The sequence below is a fragment of the Stegostoma tigrinum genome, unplaced genomic scaffold (genome assembly GCF_030684315.1).
Source record: "Stegostoma tigrinum isolate sSteTig4 unplaced genomic scaffold, sSteTig4.hap1 scaffold_166, whole genome shotgun sequence".
Taxonomy (NCBI): Eukaryota; Metazoa; Chordata; class Chondrichthyes; order Orectolobiformes; family Stegostomatidae; genus Stegostoma; species Stegostoma tigrinum.
The window spans coordinates 52,470-65,432 of NW_026728107.1; the positions used below are offsets into that span (position 1 = coordinate 52,470).

At 40.2% G+C, this 12,963-nt stretch overlaps 1 protein-coding gene across 4 annotated transcripts in view; it reads left to right on the plus strand.

Moving 5' to 3' along the window:
* Positions 1-1,822: 1,822 nt before the first annotated feature.
* LOC132207814 (ral guanine nucleotide dissociation stimulator-like 1) overlaps positions 1,823-12,963 on the plus strand; it is a 47,913-nt gene continuing 36,772 nt past the window's right edge. For 2 of the 4 annotated variants that reach the window (XM_059643665.1, XM_059643668.1), the window contains exons 1-4: positions 1,823-3,322; positions 5,576-5,653; positions 10,026-10,088; positions 11,477-12,759. In XM_059643665.1, the coding sequence (XP_059499648.1) occupies positions 12,662-12,759 (98 nt within the window). In that variant the 5' untranslated portion in view covers positions 1,823-3,322; positions 5,576-5,653; positions 10,026-10,088; positions 11,477-12,661. The remainder of the gene's footprint in view (positions 3,323-5,575; positions 5,654-10,025; positions 10,089-11,476; positions 12,760-12,963) is intronic. The other 2 variants (XM_059643666.1, XM_059643667.1) reach the window with 2 other exon arrangements.

Consider the following 12,963-nt stretch of genomic DNA (forward strand, 5'->3'; position numbering starts at 1 on the left):
CAATGTCCACTGTAGGAGTTGAGGAGCTCCAATATTTGCCAGAGAGACAGACATGTGCAGCTCTCAGCTGGTGACTTAATTCATGCCCAGTGCGTCGTTAAGCCGGCTACTTTGCCCACCGCTGACAATACAGTACAATGGTGCAGAAGAGAGTTCAGCTTTCCTCCTGAACTCCCCTCCACTTTGCCAAGAATGTCATGTCTCAGGCCAAGGCCAGTTGACTTGGGACATTCAGCCCTGTATGAACAGACAGTATCTGAAGTTCTTCATTGGAAAGTTGGTTGCCCTTCTATATTTGGGCCAGGAGCTCTTTGTTTGAGATATTTTTAGACTTTGCAACAAATATAAAATGTTGAAGATATGAATCTGTTACATCCTTCTGTCCCTCTCTCTGTCTTTACAACCACACTCCAGTCTCACGGTCTTATCCTGTAAACTATCGTTCAGGGTTTTGGGGAGACCAATCACCATATTCTGTAGTTGCGTCTTGACCCGTTGTTAGAAAATTAGCTCTCAATGGCACGAAATGCCGACTCAATGTCTTTCAGGTGTATGGAGATAATTTTCTTGTGGATGTGGATGTTTCCTCAAATTTACTTGATAACACTTTTAGGACCATTTGCAGATCACCTGACGGTGCAAACTACAAGGTAGATGGGAAACCATGCTCTCTAAAATCTGTCATGAAAGAGTAAATTTGAATACAATATGTGGTTAAGGTTTGCTTTATTCAGAGCACAAGGAATACAAAGGAAACTACCGATGAGCTAAGAATTACTGGGTACAAGTGTTTGTTTAAAATGACATTCTTCACAACTAATTTCAGCAGCGGAAACAATGCTAACATTCCGAGCTGTGAGGAGCTTGAAAATCCAATTCCTGTAGAGACAGTTGCTGAGATCAGAAAGTAAGTATTGATCCAATGTATGAGGAAATGATACTTTAATCAGAATACAACTATGTGAAGGGCAACCTCTGGAGGCCGCCATTTTCAGGAACATTATTTAGAGACTTTCTCCTGAAACTTAGCAGCATCTGTGGTGAGAAAACAAAGTGGGCATTTTGAGTTGAGGTTCCCATGTTCAGAACTTCGCATCTCTGAAGACGTGTCACTTGGCTCAACTTGAACTCTGTTTTCTGTCTGTAGATGCTGCAAAACCTGTTGAGTTTCTCCAGCAATGTCTGCTTTTCTTTCAGCTTGTCGGCTTCTGTAGTTTGTTCTTTTACATTAAAGAAACAGTTGGCTGTTGTTCTAATATTTGCTCTGTTCTTAGTGTTGTAAAAAGAAATTTTAGATGGAAGATTGTGGTTCATGCTGCAGGCCTTCTGCTGGAACTGCAACCTGGAGGCCTTGGCCGATTCTAGCGGTGACCAACAAAGAGATCATTGCCGGGTTACTCACCAGTTGACGGTTTGGCTCAGTTTTGACAGCTGCTAGTCCAGTGAAAGGGATGGCAGATCAGCACCTTTCTCAGCCCTACTGTTAATGCTGATTGTCACTGAGGTTGTGTCAGTGGGCGGAAAGTGAGGGAGGCAGTCCTTAGATGTCAGGGAGAGCCCAGGTGAAAAAGAGAACTGGCCCATGTCACATAGCTTTGCAATGTGTAGGTGGTAAACTCCCTCCCTGCCATTTTCCTAATCCTCCAACCTCCAATTTAATTGTCAGCGAATGATTGGCCATGCATTAACACACAGTCTTCAATGGAATATTTCTTTTCCAAACATTGGACTGTGCACTGCCGGTAAATATATTGAAAAACTTGACTCTCTAACTCTGTTTGCAGTGTTATTACATGTCCCACCTCCCTGCATCGCCCAAAAAAATCCAGACTATTGTGCTTTGAGAACTTGTGTGAAAGTTGAAATCCCTTCTTCCTTGCAACTCCCCCAGCTCCTCTTCCAGACTCAACTCCTGTCACTTGCAAACCACCTGTTAGAGCTTGGAAGGGAAAAACAAATCTCGATCTATTGTAGTTACATACATCAGAAATGTTGCCTGTTTAACAAATCCAGTTGAATAGGACTTGAAAACTTGAGAGGGCTTGTCATCTGAAGAGTGGTTGAGGGTTTTGGTTCTGTTTAGGATGGAGTTTAGAAGGATGGGAGGGAATTTTATTGGCACTTACAGAATACTGAGAGGCCTGGAAGGATTGTACATGGAACAGAGAAGATGTTTCCACTAGGAGGAGAGATTAGGACATGCGGGCACAGTCGCGGAGTGAAGAGGCCAACCTTTAGAACTAAGGTAAGAAAGAATTTCTTCAGACAGGGAGTGGTTAATCTGAGGAAAACATTGCAGGAAGCCGACGTCATTCGGACTATTTAAGATAGAGAGAGAGATGGGTTCTTGATTAATAAGGGGATCAAGGCTTTCAGAAGAAGGCTGGCGATTGGGCTTCAGAAACATCACAGCCAGAATTGAATGGCAAAGCAGACTGAGGAGGTTGAATGAGCTAATTCTGCCCCTATATCTTATGGTCTTATGGATTTGACACTAAATATTTCATTGGTCCTTTTGTGATGAAGCCACTTCTGGGTGCAAGTGTTTTTTTAAAATGTCTTTAGTTTTTGCCTTATATAGTCAGGAAGGCAAATGTAATGTTGGCATTTATTGTGAAAAGATATGAATCTAAAAACAGGGCTGTACCTCTGAGGCTTTATAAGGCTCTGGTCTGGCCGTACTTGGAGTACTGCGTGCAGACTTGGGCCCATATCTCAGGAAGGATGTACTGTCCCTGGAACGTGTTCAGAGGAGGTTCACGAGAATGGTCCAGGGAATGGAAACCTTAAAATATGAGGAACGGTTGATGACTCTGAGACTATACTCATTTGGAGTTTAGAAGGATGAGGGGTGATCTAATTGAAACTTTCAGAACACTGAATGGCCTCGACAGAATGGTTGTTGGGAAGATGCTTCCATTGGTAGGAGAGACGAGGCCCCGAGGGCACAGCCTTAGAATGAAGACAAGACCTTTTAAATTGGAGATTTGCAGAAACTTCTTCAGCCAGAGAGTTTTAAATCTGTGAAATTCACTGCCACAGAATGCTGTGGAGGCCAGGAAATTTAAAACTGAGACAGATAGGTGCCTGATTATCAAGGGGATCAAGGGCTATGGGGAGAAAGCAGGAGAATGGGGTTGAGGAACTTATCAGCCATGACTAAATGGCAGAACAGACTCAATGGGCCGAATGGCCTAATTTCTGCACCTATGTCTTACGGTTTTGTGGTCTTAAATAATTGCAGGTCTAAAACCTTTGACAGCCCAAACTCTGAGAAAGATGAAGAACCAAGTTCACCAAAAGAGACAGCAACAATTTCAAAGTAAGTTTCATCCTTCTGTGCTTCATTCATAATACATACCATGAAAAGAAATTGCAGTGAATATAGTAGCTCTTGAAAGATTATATCGCCGTTCGAGACAATAAAAATCACATTAAAGAAACAGCTTTAATCCCTCCGAGGCCATTGCCAGTAATTAAATCAATGACACATTTCAGCCTTTGATCGATAGAAAACATTTAAAAATGTTCAGTGAAAATTTGATTGGCCCTCAACATCCAGACCTTGTGGTCTAACTTGCAACAATGCTAAACTGCGAAACCTCCCACCTCCCCTCAAATGCACAAGCCGATGTAACTGGAGTGTCCTACATATTTTCTCTGAAAATTTGGAAAGCAAACCATCTAGTGTAGTCATTCATCTGGACTTTGACCAAATGAGGACTTGAAATACAGAGCATTTTGGGATTCAAAATTTATTTTCAATGTTTACAAGTCATTTGTAGATGCAAATCCTTTCCTTAATTTGTGCTTCATGAGCACTTGCAGCTGCAGATATTTTGGCCGTATAGATTGTCGGGTGGGTGGGAATCAAAGTTTGCCAGGCATCTGTGTAACCATGAGGAAGCAAGTTTGATCAGAAGTACTTTTGATGTGTTTTAATTCTGCAATTTGGAATGCAGCAGTGTGAAAAGGGAATGATGGAGTATCATTGATTTCAAAACTTTTTGTGCAATGTCATGAATGCCACTCCAGACTATGGCAGTCACATTAAAGTGTCTGCTGGACTGCTTTCCTAGAAAATTCATGGTAGAGATATTTACCTTAAATGATAGCATCACCATTGAAGCATCCAAAACACTTAGATGGGAAATTGTTCTCAGATCAATATTGAGGTTATATTTCTGGACAATGTGGCTCTGGTAAAATTGCTAAAGAAATGAGTTAATCTCCTCTACCCCACCTCAGCACTTCTCTGTGTTCCTCCTTCCTGCTTCAGCTGCACCCTCCCCACAAACTTCCTCCAAGTTCATTGAAGTGTCCTTCAAACGTCTGTGACATTTGTAGAAATATGTTATCAATTAAGAATGTGACCTGCTCCCCGTGTCCGAGCCTTGGTATTTCTCCCATACAATATTGCCATTGAATAATTTGCATTTTGAATTATCTAAGTTGGCCATTTGCCATGTGTATCCATGGAGTCAGGCAGAGACCTGGAATTAATCCTGAGTTTATTCTGTCCAGGTCTTTAAGGAAACTCAGAACTGTTAAAAGAGCAGGAAAGAAAAATGATTTTTTTTCAGCAAAACAGCCACTGGTGACTAATCTGACCTTAAGCTTCAGTGAATTTGAGCAATGACAAATTCCTACATCAGTGCTCCGAATCAAACTATGAGTTACAAGCTGTGCTTGTGAGGGTTGAATTGTCAATAGTCTGTAAAGAGCTTGAGTTTCTTTGCCAGAGATGAGGAAGTTAAACTTAAATCCTCTCTTTTGGGATGTTTATTGTCTGTCCCAGTGTAGAGGTTCTTTATTTGACCTCTTTACTCCTCATGTACCCACTGGCTCCCCCTCACAGCCAAAATAAGATAAGAGTGCCAGAAATTAAAAATGTGATCATGTGCACAAGTAAAATGATTTATTTGGTGTTTTGTGACCAGTTGCAGCTGTGAAAATGTTGACATGTCACACTGTGTAGTGGGTGGAAACCTAAGTTTGTCAGAAACTGAAGGAGTAATTGACAAGTAAATTTGATGTGATGACAGATTAAACCTGTTGTTCAGTATTTGGGATCTAATACTGTGAAAGGGAACTGTTGGGATTTGCTGTAGGATTATGTCAGGGTTGCCTCAGGAAGATACCCCAACTGGCAGTGCAGTGAGCACCAATCCAGACAACAGCAATCACATGAAGCAACTGCTTCACTGCTTCTGCAATGTTTGGCTTATTTTAAGAGATGGAATAATGTTGAATTAGCATAAAGCATTCAAAGCTTTTCAATGGTAGACTGAAATTTGCTTGTCTTTCAGTATCAAGTTCTTGCACAGCGCAGGAACGGCTTTCAACAAGGGTGAAATACTGAAGAATTGGTTTTCTCTCCTTATTGCCCTGCTCTGTCTCTTCCAACCCACACCCCAGCACTGCCTCAGTATGAAGGCCTGTGGGCATCCTGTGGAAGTCAAAAGGACCCCTCTCTCAACACTGTGATTTTTTGTTGTTGAATTGGGTTGGATTTAATTCTGGACGTGTTTGCCTGTTCTAAATGACTTAATTTGTTCTCTTCGATCAATTGCAGTTCTGGAAATGTTGACAGTGCAAATGGTGAGGAAAATGGAAGTTGTGTTTCTTCAGGATCCAGCGAAATAATTGCTGAGTAAGTTTAATTGCATGCATGACAAAGTGAATCATTATTCAGAATATGACAAAGCGGTAGGAAATAGCTGGGGAGCTAGCAGTTTGTGCAATGTTATACAGCCATCAAATGGTAATAGCCCAGAGACAATGATTTGATGTTTGTACCAGCTCTCAAAGAGGGACTTGCCTACGTTCACTCCTAAGTCCTTTTACTGTGTAATACTGCGAAACCTCTCCTTTCGAAAATTGTAGTTCACTTTTGAAGACCGCAATTGAAGCTGCATCCACCACACTATTCGGCAGAGCTTTCCAGTTCCTGAATAGGCTATTGAAAAAAAAAATTCCTTGTCACCATTGGTTCTTTTTGCTGATCATCTTAAATCAGTGTCCTTTTCTCCTTAAGCCTTCTGTCACAAGGCACCGATTGTTCTTATCCATTCTAACCAAATCCCTTATGATTTTGAACACTTTTACAATCACTTCTTAGTTTTCTCCAAGAGCAGCCTGAGCTTCTTCAGGCTCTCCACAGGGCTGTCTAGTTTGTCATCTCTGGTAATATTTTTTGGGAATGTTTTGTGCACCCTGTCAAATCCCTTCCTTAAGTGTGATTGGTAAATACCAGAGTTGAGGGCATATCAGGAGTTTTTTTTATAATGATTAGTCAGAACATATTTGTTTTTCATACAATGCTCCAATTTTTAAAGTTCAGAATCCTGATGATATCTTCAACCTGCACTACCACTTCTATAATTATTGTGCACACACATACACACACACTATCGATCAAATATCAGGCATGGATCATTTCAGGAAGCACCATATCATAAGATATTTATTTTGGCTACAGAAAAGAGGAAGGAACAATCCAGAATAATTTTGATTTGGAGGAGGTCCAACTTCAAAAGGAGCAAGAAGGCGTTTGCAGCAAGTAAATTTCAACACAAGTTTAGGCAAAACTGCAATGAAACAGCAGTCTGTCTTACAGCAGGAGGTTGTTTAGTGACAATATCAGAGTGTTCCCACAAGCAGGAGAGAGTGGCAAATGGTACAAATGATGAGGATTATTGATGACCCCAATGTGTACAGAGTGAAATATAGGTACTTCAGAAGGGAAGTGTAGAAGGAAAGGAGACTGGCAAACATTTTCAGGTGCCTTGCAGCATTCAGTAATCTCTTGCTAAATGTGGATTTGCATGCATAAGAGATTTAAAGGACCCACAAAATATTGTGCCATATTAATGCAGTCAGAATGATTTCACGGGCAATACACACATGTTCTAATTTTCAAAATGAAAAGAAAAGAGATGTGGAAATCCAGTGTGTGACGTTCATTCTGCTTCCCCGACATTTACATTAGATTTTCTTTTCTCAAAGATGAACTTGTAACTATTTTGGGCTCTCCTATTTCCTGCAGGAATCCTTGACAACATCCTGTGATGAACTTGTTTGTTTACAACAAGGCAAAGCAGTCCTTCAGTTCTCCTGTTCTGTGCCCCTATCCCCTTCCAATATCCCTGATCCCAAATGGTGGCACAAATCATGATTAAGCACCCCGCTAGTGGTTTGGGACAAAAGTGAATAAAACATACTCACAAAACATAATACAGAGACAGGTGGCAAAGTATTTTTGATTAATTTTTTGCAATAATGAAGTGATTTTGACCCAGTACAACACAAAGTTTAATAAGTGCGGTGAATGTGTTAGGACAATGACTAGAACTTGAGATTAAGGATAAAATGTAACATTGACTTCCTTCAATGCTTTTTATGTAGTTTGGAGCTTCCTGAAACAATGTTTGGGATGTCTAAGTTTCTGCATGTAGTGAATGGAAGAGTGCTATTTTAATTGAACAAAATCTATCAATTTCTGTAAGTCTGTGTTGGGCATAACAATAAAAGTTTGGAAGCTGAATGCAGTATGAGGAGCCTTTTTGCAAAACTGAAATGTTGGTCAAATGAATGTCTGTTTACCACTGAAATATGCAGGAGTACCGCAATTCTGTCATAATGGGTTGCATATTTTTCAAATGACATCAGTGATGGTTTCTCTTGTCACCTCAGTTTTTTTTAATACATTAGTTTTCTGAATGTCGGTGAGTATTTAACAGTTTATGCAATTCACAAATGGTTTTTTGGGGTAACTGATCAAAACTCAGTTCAGAGACAAAGCGATTCTCACCACTGCTGACCTTCAATTGATGTGCCTCTGACATTATAGGGACACCCCGGGGATGAAAAGTTTCACAAATGTGCTATGCTTATAAAATTTGAGAAGATCAGCAAATAACCAGAGGTGATTAGATTTTTCTTCAAAGCAGTAAGCTAATGAGCTGGCTTTCATGAACCCAATGGATTGCAGAAATGATCCAGCTGGTCCTTTCAAAAGGGAATTTGGGTTTCTCTTTTTTCCTGTGGCCAAAATATTCTCTTTCTTTGCCCAAGTAAATAAATGTTCCAGCAGAATAATTCCAGCAATAAGCTTTTGAGTTTTAAAGAAAAAGATGACCTGTACTTGCCCTCAAATTTTAAACATGACAGCTCACTCATGTGTCTCACATTATCTCTCAGAGGTTCAATAGTGCATAAAGATTCTTCGCAGGTTATTACTTTCTTATTTGCTTTTGTATTGTGCCTGTAGTCATCTTAGATGATGGTATTCTTTTAAAGGTCAAGCGAAAAATTTGTAAAACGAAAGAATCTCAGCAAAATGTGGTTTGTTGAAATTTGAGGAGGTTGGTTCTCATTAAGCTCTGAGATCGTTCTGGTTAAGACAATCATCTGTTATATTTACTATCTCCTCCTTTCACAGTGTAACTGTTTATTACATTGGCTGCTTAGATCACTGACTTGTCTATTGTCTTTTGGTGAATGTTTCCATTTGCAGGGAGATGCTTGCGAGATTTTAAAAAGTCAACAACAAAATGGCTTCCATGCCATTCGAAAGTTCAAATCCATTTTACTAATTGGACAGATGTTGTGTTTAAGATTCGTGTTTGAGTCAACCATTTGAATTCAGCTAAAAGATCATCATAATTCAATGGATGCTAATAGTATCCATTCACCTTACACACATCCTACATTTCAAGATTTTCCTATATCCATAGTGAAAGGGAGAAACAGGCTGACTAGATGCTACAGTTATTTTGGTTTTCTGTAATTAGATCCAAGGAATTCATCCCTTTTTGCATGAGTGTTCTCATTTACTTAGGTGTTTATTTGAGACAGAGAATTAACTGGAGCTCAAAATTGTTCGGATCACATAATTCCAATATAATTTTAATAATCTGTTTCTGGCCAAGTTTTCAAAGTATTGACGAACAGTCGATGACTTAGGAAGGAATGAATTTATGGCTGACAGATGTGCTGAAGAGACAAAAATGCATTAAAAATTAACCTCAGAGGACATTGGAATACTGCAGAGAAAGAGAGGTTGAGCCAGTCGTCAAAGATCTGACAAAGACAGTTGTACATGGGTAAATTTGAAGTCCATTTTGGCAGGAAGCATAGCAGTTTTTTTTGTTGAAGGAGATTGCATAGCTCTGAGATACAGTGGATTCTGGGTATCCTCGTGCATGAATCACAAATTGCTTATGTACAGATACATTAAGTAATTAGGAAAGCAAATAAATGTTTTCATTTTATCATGAAGGAACTTAAACACAAAATTAGGGATCACTGGTGAGCCCATATCTTGAATGTTTTTCTTTGTGGTGGTCAGCCTTATTTAAAGATGGAAGTAAATATATGAGAGGCAGTTCAGAACAGGTTTACCAGAATAATACCGAGCCTAAGTGACTTGCCTCACAAGGAAAATTTGTACAGACAAGGCTTGCATCAGTCGGTGTTTAGGGCGGAAGGCGCAATGTGATTGAAAGAAAAAAACCTGAGCATTTGTACAGGGTAGATATGCAGACGGTGTTTCCTCTTTCAGAAGAGACTAGAATGAAGGGCGAGTGTCTAAAATTCAGTGGTTGTCAACTTAAAACAGTGGTTTTTTAAATATCTCAAAATGTGGGTATTCTTTTAAGTTTTCTTCCTGAAAAGATGGTAAAAGCAGAGCGCTGGAATACTGTAAATGGAAAGATAAATAGATACTTGTTGAGAGCAAGGGAGTGAAAGGTCACTCAGATAGGCAGGAATGTAGATTTGAAGTTACGATCAGATGAGACAGAACCACATTGAATGTTTTACTCTTCTCTGTTGTATGGGATGTGGCAGGTATGCTGTAAAATGCCAAATTGGAGTTTCAGTGTAATGTTTTAACAAACTCGGTAATCAAGGCTTCAAATGCCGAAATCCCGAACCTTCAGATGTTTTTCAGTGGCTGAATGCAAATTGTAGATTCAAGCTTGTTTAAAATCACTTAGTTTGTGCTGTCTGACCAATTGCAGATATGGAAGCTTTGACACCTCAGAGGCAGAAGAGATTCCAGTAATCGATTCAGTGAACACAAAGTAAGCTTTAGTCTAATGTGTGACTTAATTTAGTTTCACCAAAATACAACAATGTTAAAAAACCTGCTGGCACTTCCTGTAAGATCTGTGGAGGGCCTTCCTCCCACAGCAATGCAGCAAACACTAGACAGCAGCAGTCACATTAACAAAGTTGCTTGATTGTATCAAAAATCTACACAGATTTTGTTTGTTTAAAAAGAAAAGCTGTATTAACAGAAAAGATCCAAAAGTGTTCAGTGAAAAAAATTGCTCATCCATTCACTATTCAGATCTTCATTTGTCGCCAAACATTTAGATAGCTGAGCTCTGAATTAAGGATACCACATGTCGAAGAATTGAGGTTCCTACCTCATCCCCTCCCCTCAGTCTGCCTGTGGTGTCTTTCAAATCTCCTGTGAAGGTTTTGAAGAAAAACCTGCTGCTGTCCATGAACACACTAAATCTGGAGGGTGATCTTTTTTCATAAAAACAGTTGACAAAAGGATGAAATAGGGGCAGAGCTGCAATCTTTACAATTGTCATTGCCGAGCTTATAGAAAAGAGATTTGCAGGCCAATGTCCACTGCGGGAGTTGAGGAACTCTAATATTTACCAGAGAGACAGACAGACACAAGTGGCTGTCAGCTGGTGACGTGATTCATGCCCAGTGAGTCATTAAACCACCTACTTTGCCCACCTCTGACAATACAGTATAATGGTGCAGAAGAGAGTTCAGCTTTCCTCCTGAACTCCCCTCCACTTTGCCAAGAATTTCATGTCTCAGGCCGAGGCCAGTTGACTTGGGACATTCAGCCCTGAATGTAGAGACGCTATCTGAAGTTCTTCACTGGAAAGTTGGTTGCCTTTCTATATTTGGGCCTGGAGCTCTTTGTTTGAGATATTTTTAGACTTTGCAACAAATATAAAATGTTGAAGAAATGGATTTGTTGCATCCTTCTCCCTCTCTCTCTCTCTCTCTTTACTTCCACACTCCAGTCTCATGGTCTTATCTTGCAAACTACCGTTGGGGGTTTCGGGGAGACCAATGACCATATTCTGTAGTTGCGTCTTGACCCGTTGTTAGAAAATTAGCTGTCAATGGCACAAAATGCCGACTCAATGTCTTTCAGGTGTATGGAGATAATTTTCTTGTGGATGTGGATGTTTCCTCAAATTTACTTGATAACACTTTTAGGACCATTTGCAGATCACCTGAAAGTGCAAACTACAAGGTAGATGGGAAACCTTGCACTCTAAAATCTGTCATGAAAGAGTAAGTTTGAATACAATAAGTGGTTAAGGTTTTGCTTTATTCAGAGTACAAGGAATACAAAGGAAACTGCCGATGAGCTAAGAATTACTGGGTGCAAGTATTTGTTTAAAATGACATTCTTCACAACTAATTTCAGCATCGGGAACAATGATAACATTCTGAGCTGTGAGGAGCTTGAAAATCCAATTCCTCCAAAGACAGTTGCTGAGATCAGAAAGTAAGTATTGATCCAATATGTGAGGAAATGATGCTTTAATCGGAATACAAAAATATGAAGGGCAGCTGCTGGAGGTCTGGCATTTTCAGGAGCATTACATAGAGGCTATCTCCCGAAACTTAGCAGCATCTGTGGAGAGAAAGCAGAGTGGGCGCTTTGAGTTAAGGTTCCCCTGTTTAGAACTTCACACCTCTGAAGAAATGTCACCTGGCTTCACTTGAACTCTGTTTTCTGTCTGTAGATGCTGCAAAACCTGTAGAGTTTCTCCAGAAACATCTGCCTTTCTTTCAGATTGCCGGTGTCCATAGTTTGTTTGTTTTCACATTAAAGAAACAGTTGGCTGTTGTTCTAATATTTGCTCTGTTCTTAGTGTTGTAAAAAGAAATTTTAGATGGAAGTTTGTGGTTCATGCTGCAGGCCTTCTGCTGGATCTGAAACCTGGAGGCCTTGGCCGATTCCAGCGGTGACCAATACAGAGATTGCTGCCGGCGTTACTCACCAGTTGACGGTTTGGATCAGTTTTGACAGCTGCTGGTCCAGTGAAAGGGATGGCAGATCAGCATCCTTCTCAGCCCAACTGTTAATGCTGATTGTCACTGAGGTTGTGTATGCACTGTCCCTGGAACGGGTTCAGAGGAGGTTCATGAGAATGGTCCAGGGAATGGAAAGCTTAAAATATGAGGAACGTTTGAGGACTCTGAGACTATACTCATTGGAGATTAGATGGATGAGGGGTGATCTAATTGAAACTTTTAGAATACTGAATGGCCTGGACAGAGTGGATGTTGGGAAGATGCTTTCATTGATAGGAGAGACTAGGACCCGAGGGCCCACTTTTAGAATAAAGAGGAGATCTTTTCAATTGGAGATTTGGAGAAACCTCTTCAGCCAGAGAGTGTTGAATCTGTGAAATTCACTGCCACAGAAGGCTGTAGGGGCCAGGTCATTGAGTACATTTAAAACTGAGACAGATTATCAAGGGGATTAAGGGTTATGGGGAGAAAGCAGGAGAATGGTGTTGAGGAACTTATCATCCTGACTGAATGGCAGAACTGACTCAATGGGCCGAATGGCCTAATTTCTGCTCCTCTGTCTTATGGTCTTATGGTCTTAATGAATTGCAGGTCTAAAACCTTTGACAGCCCAAACTCTGAGAAAGATGAAGAACCAAGTTCACCAAAAGCGACTGCAGACATTTCAAAGTAAGTTTCATCCTTCTGTGCTTCATTCATAATACATACCATGAAAAGAAATTGCTGTGAATATAGTAGCTCTTGAAAGATTATGTCACCATTCGAGACGATAAAAATCACATTAAAGAAACAGCTTTATTCCCTCCGAGGCCATTGCCAGTAATTAAATCAATGACACATTTCAGCCTTTGATCCATAGAAAACATTTTAAAA